The sequence below is a fragment of the Eschrichtius robustus genome, chromosome 10, assembly GCF_028021215.1.
Source record: "Eschrichtius robustus isolate mEscRob2 chromosome 10, mEscRob2.pri, whole genome shotgun sequence".
In the NCBI taxonomy this organism is placed as follows: Eukaryota; Metazoa; Chordata; class Mammalia; order Artiodactyla; family Eschrichtiidae; genus Eschrichtius; species Eschrichtius robustus.
In genome coordinates, this window is record NC_090833.1 from 110379894 (window position 1) to 110404966 (window position 25073).

The 25073-nt window shown below is 43.2% G+C and overlaps 1 protein-coding gene across 3 annotated transcripts in view; it reads left to right on the forward strand.

Moving 5' to 3' along the window:
* MSRA (methionine sulfoxide reductase A) overlaps positions 1–25073 on the forward strand; it is a 378257-nt gene that overhangs the window by 135099 nt on the left and 218085 nt on the right. For all 3 annotated transcript variants that reach the window (XM_068553108.1, XM_068553109.1, XM_068553110.1), the window contains exon 2: positions 11915–11983. In XM_068553108.1, the coding sequence (XP_068409209.1) occupies positions 11915–11983 (69 nt within the window). The remainder of the gene's footprint in view (positions 1–11914; positions 11984–25073) is intronic.

The window sequence follows — 25073 nt, forward strand, 5'->3', positions numbered from 1 at the left end:
TGGGTGGGCTCAGTGGAAGGCTGCTTGCCTTGGCCTCCCACGTGCTTGATATTTTCAGACACGACTCTCATTTTATTCAGCAATGCTCCAGTCAGTCATTAGAGAATTCATCCCGGAATCAGCCCATCACTTGAATATCCAAGGATATGCTTGAGCCCATATTCAAGGAAGATTACCCAATAGGCTGTGCTCTGCCCTCTCTAGTCCCTGTCCCTTCATTAAGTCAGGTGACCAAAAGCATGTTTGAATAGCCACCCTGTCTCCACCGAGCTTCCCTGAGTTAAGATGTTCAGTTTTATGTCACTCTTTCATGGTGGACAAGTATAGAAAACATCATAAAATGACTTTCTGTGCCATTTGTAGAACTGTACTTGAAGATTTTGTCCACCATATTTCCTAATATGAATATGCACTGGGTTGTCAGATGTCCCTTAATCAGCCATGTGACCAAACCTGCTCTCTCAGGACGCCAGTCCTTGGGGGACATCTTCAAAGTGGACGAGCTGCCTGTGCTGTTGCTCTAGTAAGAGCCGGATTCAAGAAAATTACACTGGCTTTTTGGAAATCAGTGGAAGGTTTCATAGTAAAAACTTGATTTATCTTCTTTTTTGAGGGAAATATAGAATGTTTCAACCGCTTTTAAAATTATGAATGGTGAGCATAATTCCTGTTCAGTAAATCTAAAATAGATTTTCAAATATCCTTTTCTTCTGTTGTGGAGAAAAATTACAAGGGAGAGAGAAACAGAAAGGATGAGAGACAGGAGGGACAGAGAAATAATTAAAATACATACCAAATTCCAGAAAGGCAAAGTACTGCTGATGTACCAGTCTGCTTTCCTCCCTCCCTCCCTCCCTGCTTTCTTCCCTTCCTCCCTCCCTTTATCTTTCTCTCTCTGCCTCCTTCCCTCCCTCCTCCCCTCCCTCTCTCTTCTTTCCTGTAAAGTAAAGTCAAACCTAGAAATACCTTTTATTTTTAGGTAAATAATATTTTAATACCATCTAAAATTTGTAATGGTTGATCCTCTTAAAATCCTTTTCCTTTTGAAAGGAGGACAATTAACATACTGCTTGGAGAAGGCAGATCAATTTCAGAGAGGAAATGGAGTGATAACTCTGTCTTGAGGCCTTTTAAGATACTATGAACTACCCAGAATTTTAAAGCCTGGTAGCAGTTCTGCTACTTTGAGATACAAGTGGAATCATCTTGGGTGTTTGTCCTGAGCCTGGATAAAATGTAAGCATCAAGCTGATCTGAGCCCAGGGGCTGCTTGCCCGCCACTGGCCACTCCTGTGTCTCAGCAATGCCCTCAGCCCTGGGAAGAGGCTCTCAGGCTGCAGGGGTAATCACAGGGTAGCAAAGACTGGGGACATTTAAGATGTTTTTTATTTCTATTTTCAAGAAAGTAATGCATCACATGGAAGAAAATTCAAAAGGTAAAAATAGAATATTAAAAAAAGAAATTGTAGCATATTATACACATTATCTTGCCTGTTGATTTTTTCCCCCAATTAACAATGCATCTTGTAGATAGTTCTATGTCTTTACCTGTAGAGTTACCTCATTCTTTATAATGGTGCATATTGTTCCACATTATAGACTATTTTATGTAAAAGGTTGGTGCCAGTCTCTTTACAAACAATCCTGAAATGACTATCTTGGCACATGAACAAAATGTATTGTAGGAGCTAATCAGTGATGAATCTTGTTAATGGTCAGTGTTAATGTTCCATCTCCTTATCAATATTTTATTCCCCTCAGACTCTTCTGTCTCTTTCTCCTTACCACCACCAACAGTAATAACTTAATAAATTGAAAATGTATTGATTTAAATGGAAGCCAAATTGACATCCATGTTTATATCCATGACTGTTCCTCTTTCTTTCTAATTAAAGTCCCGTATTTAGCTGTATCTCCTTCATTTCTAATGTCAAAAGATAATTGAGACAAGTTCCCTGTAAGGCTCGTAACAACATATTCCATTTTTGGTTAGGAGCTTCCACTTAGAAATAAAGTCATAATTCGTTTTCATGAAAGAACAGTCACGGAAAGCAGATAGGTCTGGCCTTAACCCTGGTGCCGGCCTGCGTGGTGTGCTGAGGAGGATCTTGTGGGGGGAAAGACTGGTGTTGGTCTGGGACAGATTGCAAGGGGAGGTCTGGCCCGTCAGGCTCAGCTGAGCAGAGGGCCCCATCATTTATCACTGTCACGGGGGTGGAGACGGGGGTAGGGGAGTCACTGGACCATTCCTGCCCATCGGCGGCCTGACAGCAGACGCGCTTCACTCAACCTCCAGGCAGATGCTGTGCCATCAAGGGGCTCCTTCCTGCTGGAGGCCGCTGACCCGGTCACAAGGAAGGAGGAAGCAGACCACTGCTTGCTACGGCGCTTTGCTCAAGCCCTGCGCCGCTTCCTCTCAGGGTGTGTATACAGTGTGTGTAAGAGCGTAATCAGTGGTCTTAGAGGCATACACGGAGGCTCCAAAGTGTTACTAGACGCTGATGATGGCATGAGAGCATACCTCCGTGGGGCTCATGCTTTAATTACATTTCCAGGACTTGGATGCTCTGCACAGCGCTGGTCATTTTCATACGGGCAAACGCTGTCGTAGACGTGGAGGGGACTAAAGCAGCGCAAGCCGGGGACACCAGGTCTTTGAAGGGCAACGGTTTTTACAACAATACTAAAAAGTATGATCTCTGTGTGATCCTTTATAGATACATTTAACATTCATCTTCAAAATCTAAAATATGTTTTAGGATCAATAGGAAACGTACCTTAGAAATCATTTTGGTGTACAGCCACCTTTATTTATTTACTTATTTATTTTTGGCTGTGCTGGGTCTTTGTTGCTGCACCCCGGCTTTCTCTAGTTGCGGCGAGCAGGGGCTACTCTTCGTTGCAGTGTGCGGGCTTCTCACTGCGGTGGCCTCTCTTGTTGCGGAGCACGGGCTCTAGGCGCGCGGGCTTCAGTAGTTGTGGCATGCGGGCTCTAGAGCGCAGGCTCAGTAGTTGTGGCACACGGGCTTAGTTGCTCGGCGGCATGTGGGATCTTCCCGGACCAGGGCTCTAACCCGTGCCCCCTGCTCTGGAAAGAGGATTCTTAACCACTGCGCCACCAGGGAAGTCCCTACAGCCATAGTTTTTAACACAACTGTTTTCAACACTGTTATTCACGGAGATGTCACATTCATCAAGCTGACATGTGGATTTTAATCCTTCAAGTAACCTTATTTTAAATGGAATTTCTCGTCTCAAGATTGTCTAATTTTGGTAGTCATTAGGAATTACATGTGTTAAGAGGAGGCAGGGAGATTTCATAAAAGTCAGGTGGAAATTTTTCCATCAATTAATATTATATACTTATCACAGATGCCTAAATTAGACATGGTTCTTAAATGTGGTAATTAATAACAGTATTACACGAGTGAAAATGGAATTCTTCTAAAAATGAAATGAATGATGATGGAATGCTTTTCTTGGGATAATGCAGTGTGAATCGGGAACTCATGCTCGTCCGATAATCATGGGGTAACAGGATGTGTTAAAGAGCTGTAGGCAGTGCCGCTAACACAGGAGCCTCCGTAGGTGTACCTGGTCAGCAGCTCTGACAAGTGCGGCAGGCGCATTGCTGGTCAGTGAAGGATGAAGAGAAGGCAGGCGCTGTCTTACTATCTTACTGTATGACCGACAGTAAGCCCGGTGCCTGGCACATAAGCGATGTTCAGTCATTGTTTTCTGAACTGTGATGTTATTTGGATGGAATATGGATCCCTGTGCCTGGACTTGCTGGAGCAGCTGTGTCCCCCCAAGTCCCTCTGTCAGCCTTCTTTCCTCCTTCCCCCACACGCCTGCCTATGGGTTCATGAGCTCCAGAGTCCTGCGCATCTCGGCAACAGTGCCCTCGTCAGGGGATTTAATAGGGCAGTCATGCAGCTGGGTCGAGTTGGTCCTGAAGTCCCTGAGCGTCTCCAGAGCTCTTCACCCAGGGGGCCTCGTGTTAAGGAACAAGCGAGATTTCAAGGTACTCAAAACCCTGGAAAGAAAAGGGTCCTTATGCGATCAAGCAGGAAGTGATCTGCTCATCGGTTTTTCTCATTTAAGAGAGTTTCAGTGGTTTCTCTTGCTCTGTCTCCTTCTCAAAGAAAACAGAGGAATGGGACTCAAAGGAAAACGTTTAGATTTGTACAACTTGAAAATACACCTAATAGGATCTAGATTTCCTCTTTTTTCTTGCTATTCTCCACTTAATTCTATATTATTACTATTTCCTGATGCCGTGGAAGAAACCTTTTTATGATCATACTTTTAAAATTATGAGGTAATGTTGCATCTGAGGACTGTGCCACAATTTACTTCATTATCCCCCTTTTGTTGGGCCATATAGGTTTTTTACAGATTTTCACTATTATAAACAATTCTGCTACAAACATTTTTGGAAACCTTTGCCTCCCTTCTGATTATTTCCGAAGGTAGAAATAATTTAAAAGCTTTTGACATTCTTGACGCATATTGCCAGACTACTTTCCAAATAGATTGTAGCATTCCCACTTCGATGAACAGTATATGAGAAAGCCCATGTCTCTACACCCTCATTGGTACTTGGCGTTGGTTTTGTAATTTTGCCATTTTCACGAATTAAAAATAGTATCTCATTGTGTGGTTGAGCATCTACTCATGTATGTGTTTGTTATTGATATATTTAATTAAAAAATTTTTTTTTCATTTTTTTGATATGTTTAATTTTTTATGTGTAGTCTGTCTTCCTATCATTCTCCACTTTCTCTCTGGCCATGGAATCACTGTCTTTTACAGAATCATGGAAGCCTGCTTGGGAACGTACAGAAATAATTCTGACACTGGTTTCTAGGGCATCTGGTCTACCTCCTGCCGTCTCATTGTGGGCATCCCTGTGGTCACTCTCCTTTACTCTCCTGTGCCGTCTTGTGGGGACACAGCAGGATCATTCTGGGCCAGTTTTTCTTAGGAACAGGAAAGGGCTGGTGTCTGAGGCCTTGTGCACTTGGCGTTGCTGTTCCGGGTTTAGAGTCACACTCGTGGTCTTGTGCCCTGAGCAGACCTCAGAAAACACAGCAGGCACATCACGAAAAGCAAAAATGTCCTCTGCTTGCATAATGCTTTATTTTTAAAACACGCTCTCATCCTCAGCTCACTCTTCTGGCCAGAAATCTCCTCTTAGGATTTCTCTCAATAAGTTTGTTGATTAGATGGATCTCCTTGAGTGTAGGGTCTATGGAGTTTATCTTTCTTCCCACAGCAGCTGGTATCTGGCACGTACTAAACAAGTAACTGCTAGTGGGTCTGAGCCGGAAGCTCCACCGTTTGGAGCTGATGCCTCACCAAACGTGTCCTCACTGGGGCTGAGCCCAGCCTTGCTCTGCCCTGTCCTGCCCCGTCAGTGTGCTGTTCGGGCTCTGCTGCAGGGGGACCCCGGAGGCGCAGGGCTGCCTGAGCCCGAGGAATCACCACCTTCACTGGCCAAGAGCCGGTCTTCAGTTTGTTGTTCCTGGAGCAAAGGGAAAAGGCATTAACTGGAGGAAGGACAGCGGCTGGGGCATAAGGATAAAATCCTCAATGACAGGTGAATTTTTGTTTCCGTGCTACAATCTAAGATGTTCTCATCTGATCTTCCTGCCTTTTCCATCACGTGTTTTTTGCTTTTAGGGCGGCTCCCACTTAGATACACAGTCACCGGTCACCATGGGAGGCAGACAGTGCGGGCTGGCCCTGCTCTCCCCCTGCAGCTCTGGGGGAGCGCTCGCCTCTGGGTGTTCCCAGCAGGGGGCACCTTCGTCTCACTCCCGCCATTGCCTTTGCTGGGGGCGCCTCTCCAGCGGCTCCTAGCCACGACTCCCCCTGCCTCTAGTCGCCTGCCTCACCAATCGGTAGGAAGGACTCCAGCTTCCTTGGACACAGGATGGGTGGAGAGCAGAGGTCGGCCCTCTCCGTAACTTGCCCACCGCCATGGAACTTCCCCCCTCCCCCTCCTCACATACAGAGTACGCCCTGGATTAACATTCACCTTAAAACCCCATAGCCAAAGTAACAGGCGCTGTAAGGAACAAAACTATGATAGAAGCACAGTGCCTCTGGGCAGAGGGGGCCGGACGCATCATCACCTGACCTCTCCCAGTGCACCTGTGCTGCATCTGGGTGACTGGACTGCAGCTGCATCCTCAGGACTCCTGCTGCCCTTTCTTGACAAATCAGCGGTCATCAGTTCATCCTTAGAGCGCTGCGAAGGGCACCTTGGCAGGACCGGGGCCCAGGATGCTTAGTCAGTGTGATCAAAGGACCCTCTGCTGGAGACAGAGCCTCGCCCAAGGCTCGGGCTTGTGGGCCAGATATGAACCCGCCTTAGTTCCAGTCTGACTTGTCCTTGAGACACCAGGGATTTGGGATCTAGAGAAAGAGCCACAAGGAAACAGACAAGGGGAGGGGCTGTGAGACCATGCTTGGTTTTGGGGCCTGACAGGTCTGTGTTACCTTATTCGTGAAATAAATGCACTCTTACTCCAGCCCCAGACTGAACCTAATCGCCACCGATGAGCTTCATGGCGGCGTGAATGACTGATAGTAACACAGGACGAGTATGCGTTGGGTCTTGTGGGGTGACTAACACGACGGGGGGGCAGGCACCACTAGATGGTCTGCAGCTCTGAGGCTTCAGTCCGATATACAGCTGTTCCAGTCCTGGGATGATTCTGCGCCCAGCAGTGGACCTGGACTCCCAGGACAGCAGCAGCAGTTCCTGGGATCTCCAATTAGGTGGTGTCGCCATGGTCACCCAGACTGGAGGGGCTTGGCCCTACAGGAGAATCCTGAGGATCTGGGGGCCCACCCTCCAGTCCCCCACTTCCCTGCCATTTACCTGTAAGTCCCCCCGACAACCTTACCCAGAAGATAGGAATTTTAGCTCTCAGCTTGAGCACAGGACGTGGTGCTAATCACCGGTTGGTTTATGTCTGCATTTGCATTACTGCAGGTGCATTATTGAACTGTTTTATTGTATTTTTCTGAAGGAAGAAAACAGTCATAAAGTCTGAAGTGCATTAGATATTCATAAAACAAAACAAAACAAGAAACAGCGTCAGCATCATCTTCTAAAGCTTTTGAAGTGCCCCCCAAATCCCCTTCAGAATCTCTCCGATAGTTGACTTTGACTCAGTCGTGCTCTAATTAACCTCGCTGCTCCTCGAGCACCGGGCTTTCAAGATAAATGGAAATCTGTTCCTCGTCCTCACATGCCCTTGACTGAGGACACGTCATGGCCATCAGTAGAGGTTGTCCTCCTGGAGCGTGGGGCTTTAGAACATGCTCGCACGGAGCCCAGCCAGCCAGATGGGAGGCATCCAGCCTGCTGTGGCCAGGCAGCAGCTGTCCCTGTCACAGACCCCCTCCTGTTTCCGTGTCATGCTCTGCTGGTAATCAATAGTTAGTGCCCAATCAATGAGTGACTTTTCTGTTTAGTCAGTTTGATTGTTTCTGTGGTGAAATGTGCCACCAATTTTGAAAAAAAAAATTACAAATGCTGATTAGGTTCCCAGGTGAGTCTCCCCACCCCCCAGTCTTATTTGACCTTTAGAATATGTTTAAAGGGTCTCTGGTTCTTTGGCCCCCAAGTCCTGTACTTGCCTCAGCAGAGTTTCAATGGGAACATGCCCTCGGTTTGCAGGACTAGCACTGCCATTGGTTGGTTTTTAACAACTCCCCATTCTGTCCTCATGGAATGGAAGGTAGCACTCAGATTTCCCTCCATTCTTTTATCCGTAAAGCTGTATAGAGTTTTGGAGATTTTCAAAGCGTCTTTTTAAAAATTGCAATGTATTATGTAGAAATGAGAAAGAAAATGGCTTTTCTTTGTACCATCTTTCTGTTTTATTCACTGAGACCAGGAATAACAAAGTGATTTCATCACACATGCCCCCCCCGAAGGAATAAGAGACCCTGTGGGGTGCTAAGTTGAGAAAAGATTTTGTGGTCATATTTGGGGATCATGAAAGTCTGCTGTGATTGATTAATGATGTCTGCCACGGACATGAAGGTGGAGGAGAAGTAAATATGTGCCATGTATTTGTCATTCCTGACTCAGATCTTGTGAAAAACAAAGTTCACATGTAAATGGTAATACTAGCCTAACAGTTAAGTAATGTGTACTGCATGCCAGGCACTGTTCTAAGTGCTTTACATATATTAACTCATTTGATTCTCAAAGCAACCCACAAAGTAGGTACAAATGAGGAAACCCTTACAAATGAGGAAACGGAGGCACAAGGAGGCTAAGTTGCTAAGCCAAGGTCATACAGCTAGGAAGTGGAAGAGCAGAGATTCAGGGTCAGGCAGTTTTGTTCCTTAGCCCTGGATACTGTGCTGTCTCTCCTTGGCTAATGCTGTGTCTTTGCTGTCCAGGGACTGATGTAAGGCTCAGCTGTGGTTCAGGAGAAAATGCAAAATCAAGTTAACAGGGCTTGTTATCTTTGGGCCTCAGGCTCTAGAATGAAAGATAAGACAGAGTCCCGGGGAACTTTGGCACTGAGGAGAGAGTTGCATGTGAATCCTCCTTCCTCTCTGGGTAGCATTTCCAGTCTTTCCACATCCATTTTCTCAGATGAGAGTAGGTGGATGGGAAGGGAAGAGGAGTGGCGTTTAAGGACTAGAACAGAGGAGTTCCCTGATCTCCAGGCCACCTGGCTGTGGAGACTCAGAGTGGCCATTTTCAATGATCATTTTTGTGTAAGGGACACATGTACACATAAAGAGAGATATATGTTTAGCGTATCAAATAATATATCTTTCATAATGGCTGAAGAGAGACTTTTTAGTAGTTTGTTTTCCTTCGTTAATTTAGCAACTATTTATTGAACACCTATGCTGGGTCCCACAGTGTGCTGTAATTGTGGAAACAGTGAGCCAAGATGAGCCCTGCCTTCTCTGAGCTTGTAGTCTACTTGCTGGAATAATGACTAAGTGTAAGGTGCAGCTCTGACTGTAGTAGAGGGAATGAGGGACTGAGGTGGCCAGACCATGTGGGTTTTTGAAGCTGCATTAAAGAGTTCTGACTTTAGCCTAAGAGCAGTGGGAAGCTATGGAAAGTAGGGGAGAGGGTTGGGGACTTTGTGTTATATAATCAGAGTTAAAAGATAATTGTGGCGACACTGAGAAGAATGAATTAGAAAGGGGATGTGGAAGAGCTAGAGGTGCTTGTAGGAGTCCAGGCAAAGAGGCCATAAGAGTTGGGACTAGGGTGGTTTGGATGGTGAAGGGAAGAAGTGGAAGGATTCTAAAGGTATCTGGGAGGCAGAATTAGCCAGATTTGGTGATAGATTAGATATGGGTAGCGAGGGAGAGAGAATGGGCAAGGATGCCTAGAAAGTAGGAGGATGGTGGTCCTATTCCCAGAGGTAGGGATGCTGGAAGAGGGTCAGGTTTGGAGTGGAAGGATATCCTGCTGCATTGGAGGTGCTTTTGAGCTGTCCCAGAGGAGATGTCAAATAGGCCACACTCTTTATGGTAAGTGTGGAGTGTTTCGACTGGACTATACATAAGTCCTGATGGACTGTCCTGGGAAACTAAGTACTGCAGAAAAAATTTTAGAAATCTATAATTTTGTTGACTTTAAAAATCCAAACACACATATTTTCATCTAGGAAATAAGAATCTGACAATGACAAAGAAAATTGATAGAGATAAATATCTTGCATAATCTTCTAGTTATTTTTGTTTTTGCATATTTCTCTGCCAGTCTTTTCCCATAAGCATTCATATTTTTGTTAGTTGTTATTATAGTCTACATTCAGTGTGTAATAGGATTGTTTTCACTTACTGTTATCCCAAATATTTTTTCACATTTCAATATATCTCTCAAATTCTCTATTTAAAATGTTGCATGATATTCCATGCTTGTGATAAATCATGAATTATAATTTTCTAAGCTATTTCTCTGTTTCTGGATATTTAGTTGCTTTAAAGATTTCTTTATTACCAGTAATACTTTAATAAATATTTTTATGTCTACCACCTTTTTTTTTTTCTCTTTAATGCATTTTTCCTTAAATTTTTATGAGTGGGATTAGTGGGTTAGAGTTTGAATGGGTTTACACCTCTTGATATGTGTAAAAGCAAACGTTTTAAAACCTCCGACAGGGGCTTCGGGGTCCTAACTGTAGAACAGAGCTGTGGCCTCCACGTGGAGCCCCGTCACGTTCCTTTGGATTCAGTAACCAATGGTCCTAACCATACTTGAGCACTGTCCAAGGCCCCAGGGCCACCTGTGACCTCTTGCATCTGCTGGTGGTGCCAGTTAGAGCCTCGAGGCTGTGAGGCTTGTTCTCTGGTTCAGCCTGGCTCCTCGCCTTCTCCCAGCTATTCTGTTCTTCAGGTAGTGCCACCATCCCTCAAGAATCCGGGGAAGCCGCTGAACTGACGGTATCCTGAAGGGATCGTCTAGCTAGGCTGAGCCTCGTAAGCCTTCAGGTTCTAACATACTTGCAGTGGTGCTGCGGAGGCTGCCTAGGGTTCCCATGGATTTGGGTGGGGTTCTCAAGACCTTCCATGACCTGGTGCCTGCCTACCAATCCATCCTGAAGCGCCATTGCTTCTCAACATGTCTCCTCTACTGCGCCCAGACTAGACTCTAGTCTGGCCCAGGATGCTGCCTTGGTTGCATCTCCTCCTGGCTCTCACTCGAGTTGCTCCCGCACCCTCTGCCTTTCCAAACCCTGCTCCTCCTTTTAGACTCGACACTAGTTGCAATTCCTCTAGACCCTGGCTCTGCCTTGCAGCTTGCTGTCCCTCTGCTGCAAACTCTTACAGAACCTTTAGTCCCCACTCCAGGACTTAGCACACAATGGTAAGCTTTCCGGTAAAGTTCGCTCTTGAAATTTTTTACCTCTTGAAGATAATTGTACACTCCTCGAGGGCAAGGACCATGTCAGTCTTCCCCTCTAAACGCCTCAGAGCCTAGCTTTGGTGCTGAGCCCTGTGCCAGAGCTCAATAAATCGAATGTGACCCATGAAATCAAAATATAAGTGCACCATGATGCAGTGTCAGAGTGTTTTAGCCATTCTTTTCTGATGTATTTTCAACATAAATGCCCATATTCAAACATTCCTGAGGATCTTCTTAGACTACTCGTAGATGGACCATGCTCAGGTCTTCTCTATCTGGTTGCAGTTTGGGGGTTATAAAAATAAGTTAATGTTGGAAAACCATAAGCTGGTCACTTTTTATTTCGAAGTCCTTGATATGCACTCGGTGGGAAGGATGATTGGTGGAGGTGACGAGGGTGGATGATGAGTAGTAAGAAGCACTGGAATGAAAGGCTGTCTGGTCTTTAAAAGGCAAGCGTCTCTGGCCCCTGGAACAGTGCTTGACTTGTGAAAGGATGTCTTCTGCTATTCTGGTTCTTGAAAAATTGGTCCCAGGCTTACCCTGCTGTCTTTACAGCTCACTTTACTTCTGATCATCAGGAGTCCTCAGGGGAAGCCATCTCAGTGCACCCTGGAATCCCGAGCCCTCCTTGTTCTCCAGGGCCCGGCCCGGCACACAGGGGGCCCTCTGGCCGGGAGTCAGGAGCTTCCAGGCTGGGCTGGCTCTGCTGCCCCCCGACGCCCCCACCCCGCTGCACGGCTCTGCACGTGCTTGGGTCTGGGCGCGCTCACTTGTAAAATGACATGCCTGAATCAGGCCATCTCTAGGCTCCTTTGTAACTGAGATTAAAAACAAAATAGTTGAAACTCTCTTAAGAGGGCGAGCTTGGGTACCGTTGCTAACTAAACATGAGAACTAGGCTCTCTGACACATTTAATGACATGTGTTAGTATGTGTGTAGAACTTTACACTTAACTTGCATTTCTTTCTTTCTTTCTCTTCTTTTTTTTTTTTTTCTTCTAGCCAAACATCATGTCAATGGCAACAGAACAGTTGAACCTTTCCCAGAGGGAACACAGATGGCTCTATTTGGTAAGATAACAACTCTGAAAGAAAACCCAAATTGTGTGCAAAGCCTAGTGCCAAGTTTCTGAGTTTTAGCAAGTGTCCTCAGGGCTTCAAAATCTGGGCTCTTCTAGATATTTACAAGTCGTTGCAGCCAAAAAACTATCAAGTTCTTAGTATATCTGGGATCAGAAAAGCTCATTCTATAGAATTTAGTATGCTTTCCTTTCTCACTTTGCAAATCAAATATCAAACTGTGTATTTACTATTTCTTATGTCCACACTGTGAATTAACCTGATAATTTAGGAGTTGAGTTTTTCTTTTTCAGGAAGGATTTTTTTTCTATATATATGTATATCTTTATTAAAGCTGGGATTCAAGGAGTTTTGAGATGTTATTCCACAAAAATCAATAATCAATCTAATTGAATGGTCTCTTTCTCTTCCATTATGAATTGAGCATATTCCTTTTGTTTGTTTGTTTGCTTCTTCTGGTTCCTTCCCCTTAGCCTTTAGACAGATTCTATGATCTCTTTCATCCTAAAAACCTGAATTCCCCTTTCTTCATGGCCCCCTCCAGCTTCCGTCTTCCCCTGGTCCTGATGGAAGTCTCCTACAAGGGTTTTTGATGTAAAACTGCTTTAGGCATTGAAGTGTCTTTGAGCCAGAAATTAGCCTCCTGACAACACTGTCTCTAAATTAGCATATTCAGGATAAAATGTTTCCCAGAGTTAGTCATCACTGATGATTAACATTTGGAGAGTTATGAAACAGGGACTCACTTCTGCCTAGGTGTTTGTAAATCTTGCTCTGTATGGGCCGTCACCTTTTAAAATGTACTGGTCAGTGATTAGGAGTTATTATGTTCAGAAATTTAAATGGAGAATTTGGTTTTTGAAGAAAAAAGCATCGGTGGTCACTATAAGATGTCTGCTAACTATTTGATTTGTTAACTTTCCTCTGAGAAATTATGTTCAGATGATGCCATTTTACCTAAGTTGTAGGCCTAGCACAGTGTCTGTTACCAGGGGACAACAAATGTCACATCAATGTTCAAAGCGTTTTTCTGATGATTTTTTTTTTGTCTTTCAGATTTGTGAACCCCTAGAAACTAGGTTAGAAACTAGGTTCCATCTCATACTGGGAAAGGTAAAATGAGACTGACCTGTCATAGATTTCCCCCTGTCGTGGTATTGGAGGAAAGCCTCCTTCCCAAAGGACTGATGACATTGTTTGCCACAGAATTGGAAATATCAGTGAATAAAGCTCCGTGGCGAGATTATTATTACTATTATTTTGTCAAAGGTTTGGTTTAGAGTGGCTTTCCTAAAAATCCTAACCCAAGGCCTTCACTGTTTGACTCTGGGCAAGCGACTCCCCCTCCAAGCCTCAGTTTTCTCACCTGTAGAATGGGAAGGCTGACGGGGTGCTCTGAGACCCTTCCCTTGGCTTCCGCATCTTCCATACTTGGGGCTGAAGGCTCATCTGGCCTCAGGCAGCCCTGGGAAGCCCACTGTGAATGGCCAAGGGGTGTGGTTTTAAAGGAAATGAATCCTGTGCATAATTTCTAACAGTGCAGAACTATACAGATGATAAAATAGAATATCTCTTGACATCTAAGGATTTTTGCCTTATTAGAACTGCTGTTTGGCTCTTCCAGATACTTAAATGAAGGCCTCTGTTTTCGTTAAGTGCATGCAAGCATTTTATATTTGTGTTTTCAAAACTGTCCTCACTTGATATGGCTTGTCCACCTGGCCTGCAGTGGAGTGAGGGAGTAGATGGGTTTTGGGGTGAGCTTCTGTCATTTGGGTTGTTTATAGCTGTACTGAAAAAGTCAAACTAAGTGCACCTCTTTGACATATCTTGGGCATTTAATCCTCTCAGCACCTTGTAAGGCTGGTAGGATTACATAATCCCCTTCTCAGAGAGCTCACATGATTTATCACAGGTCCCTCAGCCAGAGATGGTGGAGCTTGAATTTGAGCCCAGGTCTAACTGACCGGAAGTCCGTGCTCTTTTTACCATGTCCCCTGACTCTTGGCCTGGTTACAGGAGTCCTGGGAGAGTCTGGTAGAGTCAGAAATGCCTTTCAGCTGGATCCATGCACAAAAGCATGATTTCCAGCCGAGCCAATTTAGCAAATTGATTTGTGAATTTCTATGCATTCCCAGACTGCTCTGAAGGACTCTCGAGACACAGCTTTTGCCAGGAAAGTACTGCTTGGAGTGACGTCTCCTACTATTTATCGTTTTCCCCCATTTGATTTTAGTAGCAGGTATTAATGTGCAGGAGAATGTCTTACACTGACTTGACTGTGGGATCACCAAAGCAACAGTGGCACTTTCTACTTGTCCAGACTCATTCTTCAGCCTGGGAAGTCAGTATTTTATGCCAAAGGAGTATCACCAGTTTCAATTTCATTATCTATTGGTTAATCATTTGAATGTACCTTACAGAATGCTGTCTAAATAGAAACTTTTAAATTTAATCCACTCTGAAAGTGGCCACTGAACCAACGGCCATTAGCATTGAGCTTAGGGTGGATGACGTAAGGAAGGGTAGAGTGAGGGTCAAGGGCAGGCTCCGTTCTGAAAAATGTATGAATGTGTTATTATACCAAGTGACCAGAGAATATATAGACGGCTCCTTTAAAGCTCCTTCTGGCATGTAATCTTCACAGATTATTTTTAAAACAAAAAGATGTTCATTTTTTCAGGTTTTCTTTCATGGCCCAGTCAGTTTCATCCCTGTCTTGTTTTCCTGTGATCACGGTTCTTCAGCCTTTCTGTTGCCCTTGTCTCTCCTCTGCACTTTAGGACAATGGTAATGAGGGTAATAGGCCTGCTGTCCCGGTGGGCTTCTACTCGTCTGTGTGTGATGCTCTCTTTCAAGTCAGTGGGAGCCCCTTTTTCACAGGCCGGAGAAGCGGAACCGAACATGTTGCAATTACTGAATGTCTTTGTTCCGGGTGGCTGAGTGCCCTATGTCCGCCGTCCCTCTAATCCCACCACAGCCCTGTGAAGTGGGCATCACTGTGCTGTTTTAGAGACGGAGAAACTGAGGCACCCAGAGATGAAAGCAATATGGTCAAGTAGAGGGAATGCTTTCTCTGGCACGAGGACATCCACGTGACACTTGCCAGCATGCTGTGCCTGACCTAGAAAGGTCCTCTCCGGCTTGCGATAACTTCAGGAAGGTGACATCCTGTTGGCGGAGGGTCCCTCCGTCCTCCCAGGGAGCAAGCCTCCGGCCTCTCTGTGGTGTTCGTTCTTAAGCACGGAGCAGCTATTCACTTTATTAAAAGTACTCCGTAGTCAGGAAGATTTATCGTTTCCAAGTAAAATAGACATTTATTAATTGAGGAGAGTGCAGAGAAGTCAGGGGTTGGGGGCTCCAGTCTTAATTGGTGAAGATTTTTAGTACAGTTTGAAAAAATGAAATACAGTTTTTTAAAACTTTCGAGTTCAGTACTTGACCATAATAACACTTATCATCCAAACTAGGATACTTTTGAGAGTGAAAAGGGTGCTGGTAAAAATTATGTTAAAATAATGAGGTACCCACCTGGAGGACTTCAGGCACGTGGGATATAATGTCACTCTCTAATGAGAGTGTATATTATAAGACATTGTGTCAAGAATAATAAATACACATTGAGTAAAGCTGAAATTGAAAAATAATGAACTTAGAGATATAAAATGAAATAAACAAATGAAAAAATTCCAATGCAGTAGACTTACATTATGTACCGTATAGCATCAACACCAGTAGTTACACAACTTCCAGGATTTTACTCAGGAAATATTGTTATATTCTTTCTGAATGACTTGAAATGAACAGTTTATTCATATTTATAAAACCTGGCTGGTAGCATTTCAATAAGAGATGGGGAATTATCTGATTATACCCTTGCAATTCTAATATTGTACTAATACTGTCCAATGATGTAGGGTAATGAACTCTCCATCAGTAGAGGTATTCAAATGAGAGATCGTTCCTACCCAGTTGGGAAGTGGAAGTAAATAGCCTTTAAGATCCTTTCTTCTCAGTTAATGAGAATTTTCTCTGTTTCAGAGTGTTAAACCTTTTTGGAAAAATTACTCCTAACTCTAAATTCTTTGATCGTATCATTTAGAAACCCATATCCAGGCTGTTTAGTGAGAGGTAAAATTCTGCAGTGAGAAACTGTAGTGGTCAGGAATTGATGGATACCAAGCAACCACAGCAGAAGTACCTCTGTGAATTCTTAGGGTCGCTGTAGGTTTTTAGGCTCCTACTAGCCTGATAGCGATGGCTCTGGGAACTCAAACCACTGCAAAACCTGTTCTCTATGTCAGGTTCTCTTGGGCTCTTCAAACAAGAGGGAGCAAAAGACAATCCAAGACATCATGAAAGTGTGCTATGATCTTGTTACACTTCTCTGTTTTGAGCCAGGGGGCCAAGAATTCGCTAGACTCTTTCCTGACTAGCTGTGTGGAAGGACTGATCCCAGAGCAGAGGCCAGGGGCTGTCAGAGGCCATAGGCAGGCCTCACTCTGGGGGACTCACCTTCTGTACCCCAAGGGAGAAGAGATCAGTGTCTGTAAGATGAACCAATCATAAGATATTTCCCCCCCCCCCGACTTGAATTAGAGGTGAATTAGAAACAGCCACAATTACTTTGTCTGCCAGCCAAGAAAACAGCATTGAAAGCAGCAGGCAATACGTCCGACTTCAATGGAAAATATATTGGTGTCTCATTGGCTAGGATCCAACATTATGTTGGTAAATAATCAAATCCCGGTGTGGCATATTTCTCCCTGAACCTTGACTGAAAACTACTGAAGACCATTCTGTGAGCTGTGGAGCTGCAGTCGACTACTCATTCTAGGAAAAAGGCCAGAAAGAATGACTTTGAAATGTGTTTGTAATTAACTAAACAGTCTAAATTCACAAGATCGTTAGAACAGCAGGTTGCTCACTGGCGCGAACTTCTTAAGTGAGGAGGCACTTGGGGAAACAAAAATAGGCCTTCCTTGCATGGTGATCTGAAGCACCTTTAAGGGACAGCAATTGGTCGTCTGGAGACATGTTGCAGGACACATTTCATTTTATGTACCTTTTTTGCATGTGTGATGATCACATTTCCTTTTTGAGTATGGAAAGGTCTGATGATAATATAGGCAAAGGGGAGGAGACTTTCCAGAGCCTGTGTTGAAAATTCCTTTTGGTTTGTGTGGCACTGCTCGGGATGGCCCTGGTCCTGCTCGAGAAGGCACAGGCGTGGTGTTGGAGAGGGTGTCCTGGAGTGGAGAGGGTGACAGCGTGGCAGCAGGAGTGCGGGAGGGGATTTCTGTGCCGAGAGAGGAACTGCACCCCTAGTAGGAAGGAGTGGGTCAAATAGTGTCTGACAAAGTAACACTTGTCTGGAGAGCACGTATCCATCAACCTAAACTACATGGAATGCTTGTAAGAACCAGAAAGTAAGCACGCCCTGCCCACCAAAAGTTGCGGAGAAGTCCCCAGAGAATTCAGAATTCACTGAGGTCTTTGGAGTCAGATAGATCCTGGTGCGTGACTTGAGACAAGTTTCTTGGGCCTTGCTATAAAATGAAATAAGGGAAAATTAAAATATATATAAGAAATGACAAAATAACATACATTAGAATTAGGTGAATATTAGACCAAAGAAAAATATGAGAAGTAAAATATGCAAAGAGGGCATGCTATAATACTATATAATTTATAAAAATTGGCCACAAATGTGGCTCTGTATTTCCTAGCGGCAACATGAAGATCAGTTGGTTGTATGATTGGTTTCAGTTTTTTAGAATTGTGGTAAAATATACATAACATAAAGTTTACCATTTTAACCATTTTTAAGTGCACAGTTCAGTGCACTTAAAAAGTGCATTCACATTGTTATGCATCCATCACCACCATCTGTCTCCTGAACTTTTTGTCTTTCTAAACTGAAATTCTATACCTATTAAATAATAACACTCAATTTCCCCTCCCCACAGACCCTGCAGCCACCGTTTGACTTTCCTTCTTTATGAGTTTGACTACTCTGGGTACCTCATATAAGCAGAATCCTACACTATTTGTCCTTTTGTGACTGGCTTATTTCACTTAGCATAATGGCCTCAAGGTTCATCCAGGCTGTGGCATGTGTCAGAATTTCCTTCCTTTTTAAGGCTGAGTAATATTCCTTTGAGTGCACATACCATATTTAGTTTATCTATTCACCTGTCAACGGACACTTGAGTTGCTTCCACATTTTGGCTATTGTGAATAATAGCGTTATGAACATGAGTGTACAGATATCTCTTTGAGACCCTGCTTTCAGTTCTTTTGGCAAATACATCCCGAAGTGGAATTGCTGGATCATATGATAATTCCTTGTTTCTTTTTTTGAGGAACCCCTGCATACCATTTTCCACAAAGACTGAACCGTTTTACATTCCCGTCAGCAAAGCACAGGGTTCCAATTTCTCCACATTCTTGACCACGCTTGTTATTTTTATTTGTTAATAGCCAGCCTAATGGGTGTGAAGTGGTGATTTTCAGTTTTACTTAATGATCCTGAAAATCTACATGATTGGGGGAACCGTAAAGTTTCTTGATTCTAGAACCAGAAAGAAATTTCTTTCAGGGTACTTATAAGGAGGACACTGTGATGTAAGACAGTCAGCAGTACTGCTGACAGCGCCCTCAGAGTGAGCATTGAGAGGAGATTCATGAGCCCTTGGTCGCACCACTCTTGTCTTTGGGCTCCTGACGTCCACCAGGAACAATTCTGTCCACCTTCCCCCACGGGTGCCACAGTGTGCTTCCCTGGCTTAACCCAGAAAGAAGTTACTTGTATTGTATCTAAAACAATCGATGGACTAGATAACTTTTCGGGAATTTTCTATCAATATTATTTCTTTCAGTGGAGTTTTAAAAAGTATTTATTTTTTCATTCTTTATTGTGAAAAATTTCAACCATACATAAACGTAGACTAATATAGTGAAGCCTCACTAACTCAGTTTCAGCAGTTATCACTCAGGGCTAATGTGTCTCATCTCTAGTCCCATTCACTCTCTCTTCTTCATCCCAGGTTATTTCAAAGTAAATCTCAGATATCAGATCATTTCATCCAGGAATACTTTGGCACATACCTCTTTTTAAGAGCAGTTTTTAAGAAAACATACCACAACGCCATTGTCACACCTAAAAAAATAGTTCCGTGGTATCATCAAATATCCCATGAGTCCATATTTCCACTATCGTCTCATAAATGTTTTTTCAAACCACCTGTTTGAATCAAGGTCCAAATAGAGTCCATACACTGCAATGGGTTGATATAAATAGTCTCTTTTAATCTCTAGGTTCACCTCTCTCTCTTTTTTTTAAAAATAAATTTATTTATTTATTTATTTTTGGCTGTGTTGGGTCTTCGTTGCTTTCTCTAGTCTTGGCAAGTGGGGACTACTTTTTGTTGCGGTGCGTGGGTTTCTCATTGTGGTGGCTTCTCTTGTTGAGGAGCACGGGCTCTAGGCGCATGGGCTTCAGTAGTTGTGGCACGCGGGCTCAGTAATTGTAGCTTGCAGGCTCTAGAGTGCAGGCTCAGTAGTTGTGGTGCATGAGCTTAGTTGCTCCGCGGGCTGTGTGATCTTCCCGGACCAGGGCCCAAACCCGTGTCCCCTGCATTGGCAGGCGGATTCTTAATCACTGCCCCACCAGGGAAGTCCCTCTCTCTCTCTCTCTCTCTATTTTTCCTTATAATTTATTTGTTTAAGAAACTAGATCATTTATTCTGTACCGTCTCCTTCAGTCTGGATTGAATGAACATGCTTGAAAAGCCTCTGTATTTTCTACAAATTGGGAGTTAGAGGCCTGATCTGAATCTATAGGTGGGGTGTGTAAGCCGTCCAGGAGGCATTTAATAACTGGCTCTCTCTCTTTTGGTGAAGTTAGCAGCCCCTAATGATCGTTGCCTTGACCTATTATTTTATTAGAAGCTGCAAGATGGTGACATTTAAATTCTTGCATTTCCATTTATGAACTGGAATATTTCTAAAAAGAGAGGTTTCTCTTTATCAACTATTTGGTTACCTTGACCTCCAGTTGATTAGGAAAGCAGCTTTGTTTTTTTCCTGGGTTTGCCGTTTTGCTCCGTGTATCTGAGCATGGGTTAAATGTATATTCGTGAGTCAGAAGCATATATAAGTATAGTTGCTTAAGTGATGGAAACTTCTTTAATTTGACTGAATGACCATTTTCACTTGGGCATTTAATCAAATTGTTGAAATTTGTAACCATTTGGTCAAACGTTTGAAAATAGAGTCACAGTAGACAGATTGCCTCTACAGATTTGGGTAAAACAAAGAAATAGGCACATAGTCAGGTGACAGAAGGTTATGTCTACAGCAAAGCTGGATCTAAGGGGCAGACATCTTCTCTCCTGTTCTCGCCCCAGATCTTGCGACCAGGGGACGTGCTCCCGTGCGCATTCCAGTCTTGAACTTCAGCAGCCCAGGGTGAAAAAGCAACTCCAGAGAGGGCCTGAGGGCTGGGGGCCGGCTTGCTTCTGGATGTGGCATGCTTTCAGAGTATCAGAATGATGAAAATGGCTCAGCAGCCAAGAAATGACGAAGCCTCAGGAATGCTGCCCACTGCAAAGACGTAACAGCTGGGCTCTTTCACCTGGAGCTCTTTCTCATGCTTTTGGCTTAATATTGTGAATGCGTAGGAGGGTAGCAGGAGACATGTTTATCAGAGTGCGTTTTCTCTGCTTTCCAGTTTTCACAGACAGAATAGGTAAAACTATCTGCGGTTCTCACTGCCAAACATTGTGGGATTCAAGATGGGAAACTATTTACTGGCTCACTTATGTTTTTCTCTCATTTTATTGTCATTATTTATTACTTCATGTGTTTTTTTGTTTGTTTGTTTGTTTTTGGTAAGTTGTCTCAAATTCTTTTGGAATGATGCAGTGTATAAGTAAAGTAAATAAAAGTAAAGTAATTCCTATGAATGCAATTTCTGACGTCCAATACAACGCATAGTTTTTTTAAGGAAATCAAAATCAAACAGTGCCAGTTCTGTTTTTGCCAGGGATGACTGGAAATGTTAGCACTGAAACCCTAGGAAATGAGATTCAGTTGAAGTGACATGTTTGATCCATGCTGAGAAACAATCGTTCAGCTTGGCATGCCTTTGGCCAAAATAGTGTGAGCAATGATGAAAGACCCTGTGAACTTTTCCTAAATTCTTGTGTCTGGAGGAACAGCAAAACCCCCGGTGTCCATATACACCAGGAGCTATTCCACAAAATACCTTTCATTTTCCCCTTGTGTCATCAGTGCCCCAAGACTTAGATAAAGATCGTAGTTGACCAAGACCAAGTTTCCTTGTTGAGCCCAGTGACACTGGGACCAACAGTGGTGCTTGCCAGATGGATATCCTTCTGGTGTACATCCCACCATATATCCTTCCAAGTCTCAGCTGTGATCCCAAGACTCATGATAATATGGAAAGAATTAAATGATAGCTCATGGTAGACCTTATCATGAACAAATGTGGCTTTCCAGATGTGGCTTTCCACAGTCATGCCTACTCAGGAATCAGTGCTGTTTTGTTTGTGGGAAAAAGACATTTTATTTTTTTAGCCACATCTCTGGTCTCCCCTAAAACCCCCTGTGCAGTCCATTGAATCTCGAATGCCTTTCTATGTGATGACCCTTTTCCATTTTCTTAATTTCCATAAGATGGTCACTTGTCAGGTCAAGATGAAAATGTCTGCATGTGGAAGGCTGCATTCATCTTGCTTCTGACCACCCATGTGTCCATTTAGTACTTGGGAGAATTTCTTGTCAACCTCTTTTCCACCAGGCTTCCTTTCGTTGGTGTATGACCTTTGTATAGGCGGCAGTGACATTTGCATTGGGAAGAGCGGAAGAGTTTGTATTCACCTTGTAGGGAACATTAAGGGAGGGTGGATTTGGGGCGGGCCATCTGGGGAAATTTCAGGAATATGATGACACTAGGAGCTTGGAGTGAGACCTGCAAGTGGGCTGTCAGGAATGCATGGGAACTGCTTCCTAGCCTTCCTTTCTTCTGGCTGAATAACTCGTGATTGGCAAGTATGTCCTTTGGCTAGGCCTTACCTTAATAGCTTTGTAGTAGAAATGTGCAAAGGTGGCCTCAGGACGGAGAAGGCCCTGTAGGGACAGGTTCAGCATCCGGCCTTGCTTTCCCACATGGAAAAAATGAGCTGGATTCCCAAGCAAATAGTATGTGCTTTATTCCTGGTGCCAATACAGAGGCCTTCAGTGACCCACACAAACATCTGGAAACAGGTGCACCAGCTGAATGGCAAATAGCTCTCCAATTGCTGTTAATGCATTGGTAACTGGACTGAAATTTCATCCCTGTTTTTTTTCTTCCATGTAGGACATTTTTAATCTACCTAGTAATGAAGTGGCTGTAAAAACAATGCCACCACCAACAGCCAACTTTTACATTTGGGTAGTAAATTTCATATTATAAAGTGTTTTCGTATATATAATTTAATTTTTTTCTTTGTGTTTAATTCTGAGAAGACTGAGGCTCAGAGAGATTAAGCACCTGTCCCAAGGTCAGGCTACTTAGTTAATGGTAGAACTAGGTCTAGCACTCAACTAATTTATTCACTTATTCATCACATGATTTATTGTAGCAGGAGACAAACAGAAAAAATACCTCCCTTCAAGGAACTTACACTCTAGTAGGGTAGGACAGAAAACAAGATAAATAGGTAAAATATTTGTTGTGGGACGTCAGATTGTGATAAGTGCTATTGATTAAAATAAAGCAGGGGAGGAGAAGAGGAAATGCCTGGTTGGGGGTGGGGTGAGGGATTGCAATTTAAAATAAGACAGTCAGGGAGGCATCAATGAAATGGTAATCTTTAAGCAAAGACCTAAAAGAGGCGCTGGAGGTTACTATACAGAGATCTGTGGGAAAAAACATTCTAGGCAGAAGGACCACAAGTGCAAAGGCCCTGAGGCAGGGGTGTGCCTGCCATGAGGCCTGTATGCTGGAGTGTAACAAGCAAGGAGGGAGCAGTAGTCGCTGAGGCCAGAGATGAAGAGGGAGTTAAATCATGAAGGGCCTTTGGTAACTGTGGGGACTTTGGCTTTGACTTTGACTTTGCATGCCAAGGGGAGTCTTTACAGGATTTGGGGCAGAGGAGTAACGTCATATGACCTATTTTTTAAAAGAATCACTTTTGCTGCTGTGTTGAAGATAGAATGTTTAGGATGGTGAGAAAAAAAGCAGGGACGCCATTTAGGAGAGTGTTGCCTCCTAGCCTAGTACTTCTGGCTTGAACACACACTGTCTTTAATTAATAATAATAATAATACTGATGATAAAGCTTAACTTGCACTCGTGTATCTTTCTTAAATGCTATATCTTTATACTTTTAGAATATTTTCTATCCCCATATATTAAGCATTTAAATGGTCCTTTAACATGATACGTTAGCTAAAAACAGATACAAATCCTTTGTAGAGAGTATTTAGATATTATCATTGCTCTACTTATAGATCAATATTACTTGCATTTTTAGATGGAATGGATTGAATTAAACCATTCAGAATCATGTTGAATGTGTGCATTGGATTCCATTCAAAATGGGTTGTTCCACAATACACTGAACAGTTTAGAAGCACTTCAAATTGTACTTCTGGTATATGCAAAGTGTGCAAGGGAGCGCAGGTCAACGGACTGTGGTGATGTGATTTAAAATGTGAAATCAATGCTTAAGATAAGACTAAACACTTATCAATGAAATAAATCAGCATTTACATAAATCTCTTAACTCTTCCAGCTCCCAGAACTCTTGGGATGGAATGTCAGATATTTGTTATCAGCTGAATTTGGGTTTAAATTGTAAGTCAGCAGATTTCTGAAATTGAGTACGCTTCTGAACCTCCAGCTGATAATAATTTTATCTCTAGACAAAACATTTTTTAAAAATTCAGTTGTCTGAAGGGACTGGAGAGCACCCAAATGTTGGATCTCTGGGCAGCACCTGGAGGGAACACAGTTCCTGAAATACGGGAAACAAACTTGGTAAGCACCACATTTAACCAGCTTTTTCCCTGAGGGCACTTCCTAGTTCACAGTTGCTTATTTAAAAGAGAGAGTACAAATAGAAAGTGGCTAGCTTACTAGGCTGAAGGATCAGAGGCTGAGTCTAAGGGCTGCTAGAGTAGCTGTAAATCAATGGGAAACATTCTGTAAGGAAGGAGCAATAGAGGGGGGGAGCCCCAAACTCTCTGTACCAAGTCCCCTCAAACCTGTGGCTGGCTCTGTGCATGTACAGGGTGAGACTCCAAGGAAACCTTGGAGAAAGCAACCGCTAAAAGGCTGAGATTTCAGCAGGTGCTTGGTTCTATGAGAACGCTGGAGTTCAGGTCCTACTAAGTTAGAGAGAACTGTAAACACTTTAGGCTTTTCCTTGGAACTCTAGGAAGGCCATGTCTTAGGAGTAAACCCAGGGTAAAGGGTTACATCTTAGGGCTAAGGGGAAAAAGCAAAATAAACCCATTCTTGTAAAATCTAACACTAAGCTTCCACAGGATCAAGATGACCCAGATTTAATTGCTTGCCAGGAAAAAAGTCAACATTTTTTGGAGAAAAGTTACAAAATTTAGCACGTATCATCCACAGTGTTTAATATGCAATAAAATTATCAGACATGAAGAAACAACAACAAAAAAGATTAATAGTTAAAGAAAAAAAGTCAATAGACGCAGGCCCAGAGAAGAGTCAGATGTTGAAATTAGCAGACAAGGACTTAAAACAGATATTACAAATACGTTAAACAATTTACAGGAAAAGATGGACAGAATGGGGTAATAGAGTAATATAAACTATATTAGAGAAATGTAAACTATAAAAAAAGAAATAGAGTTTCTAGGACTGAAAAATATAGCATCTGAAATTTTTTTAAAAAAGCTATTATTGGATGATCTTAACAGAAAGGACCTTACATTAGAAAACTGATCAGTGAACTTGAAGACAGGTCAATAGAAATTATTCAAACAGAAGGACAGGGAGAAAAAATATTTTTTTAAAAAATGAAGAGAGCCTTGGTGA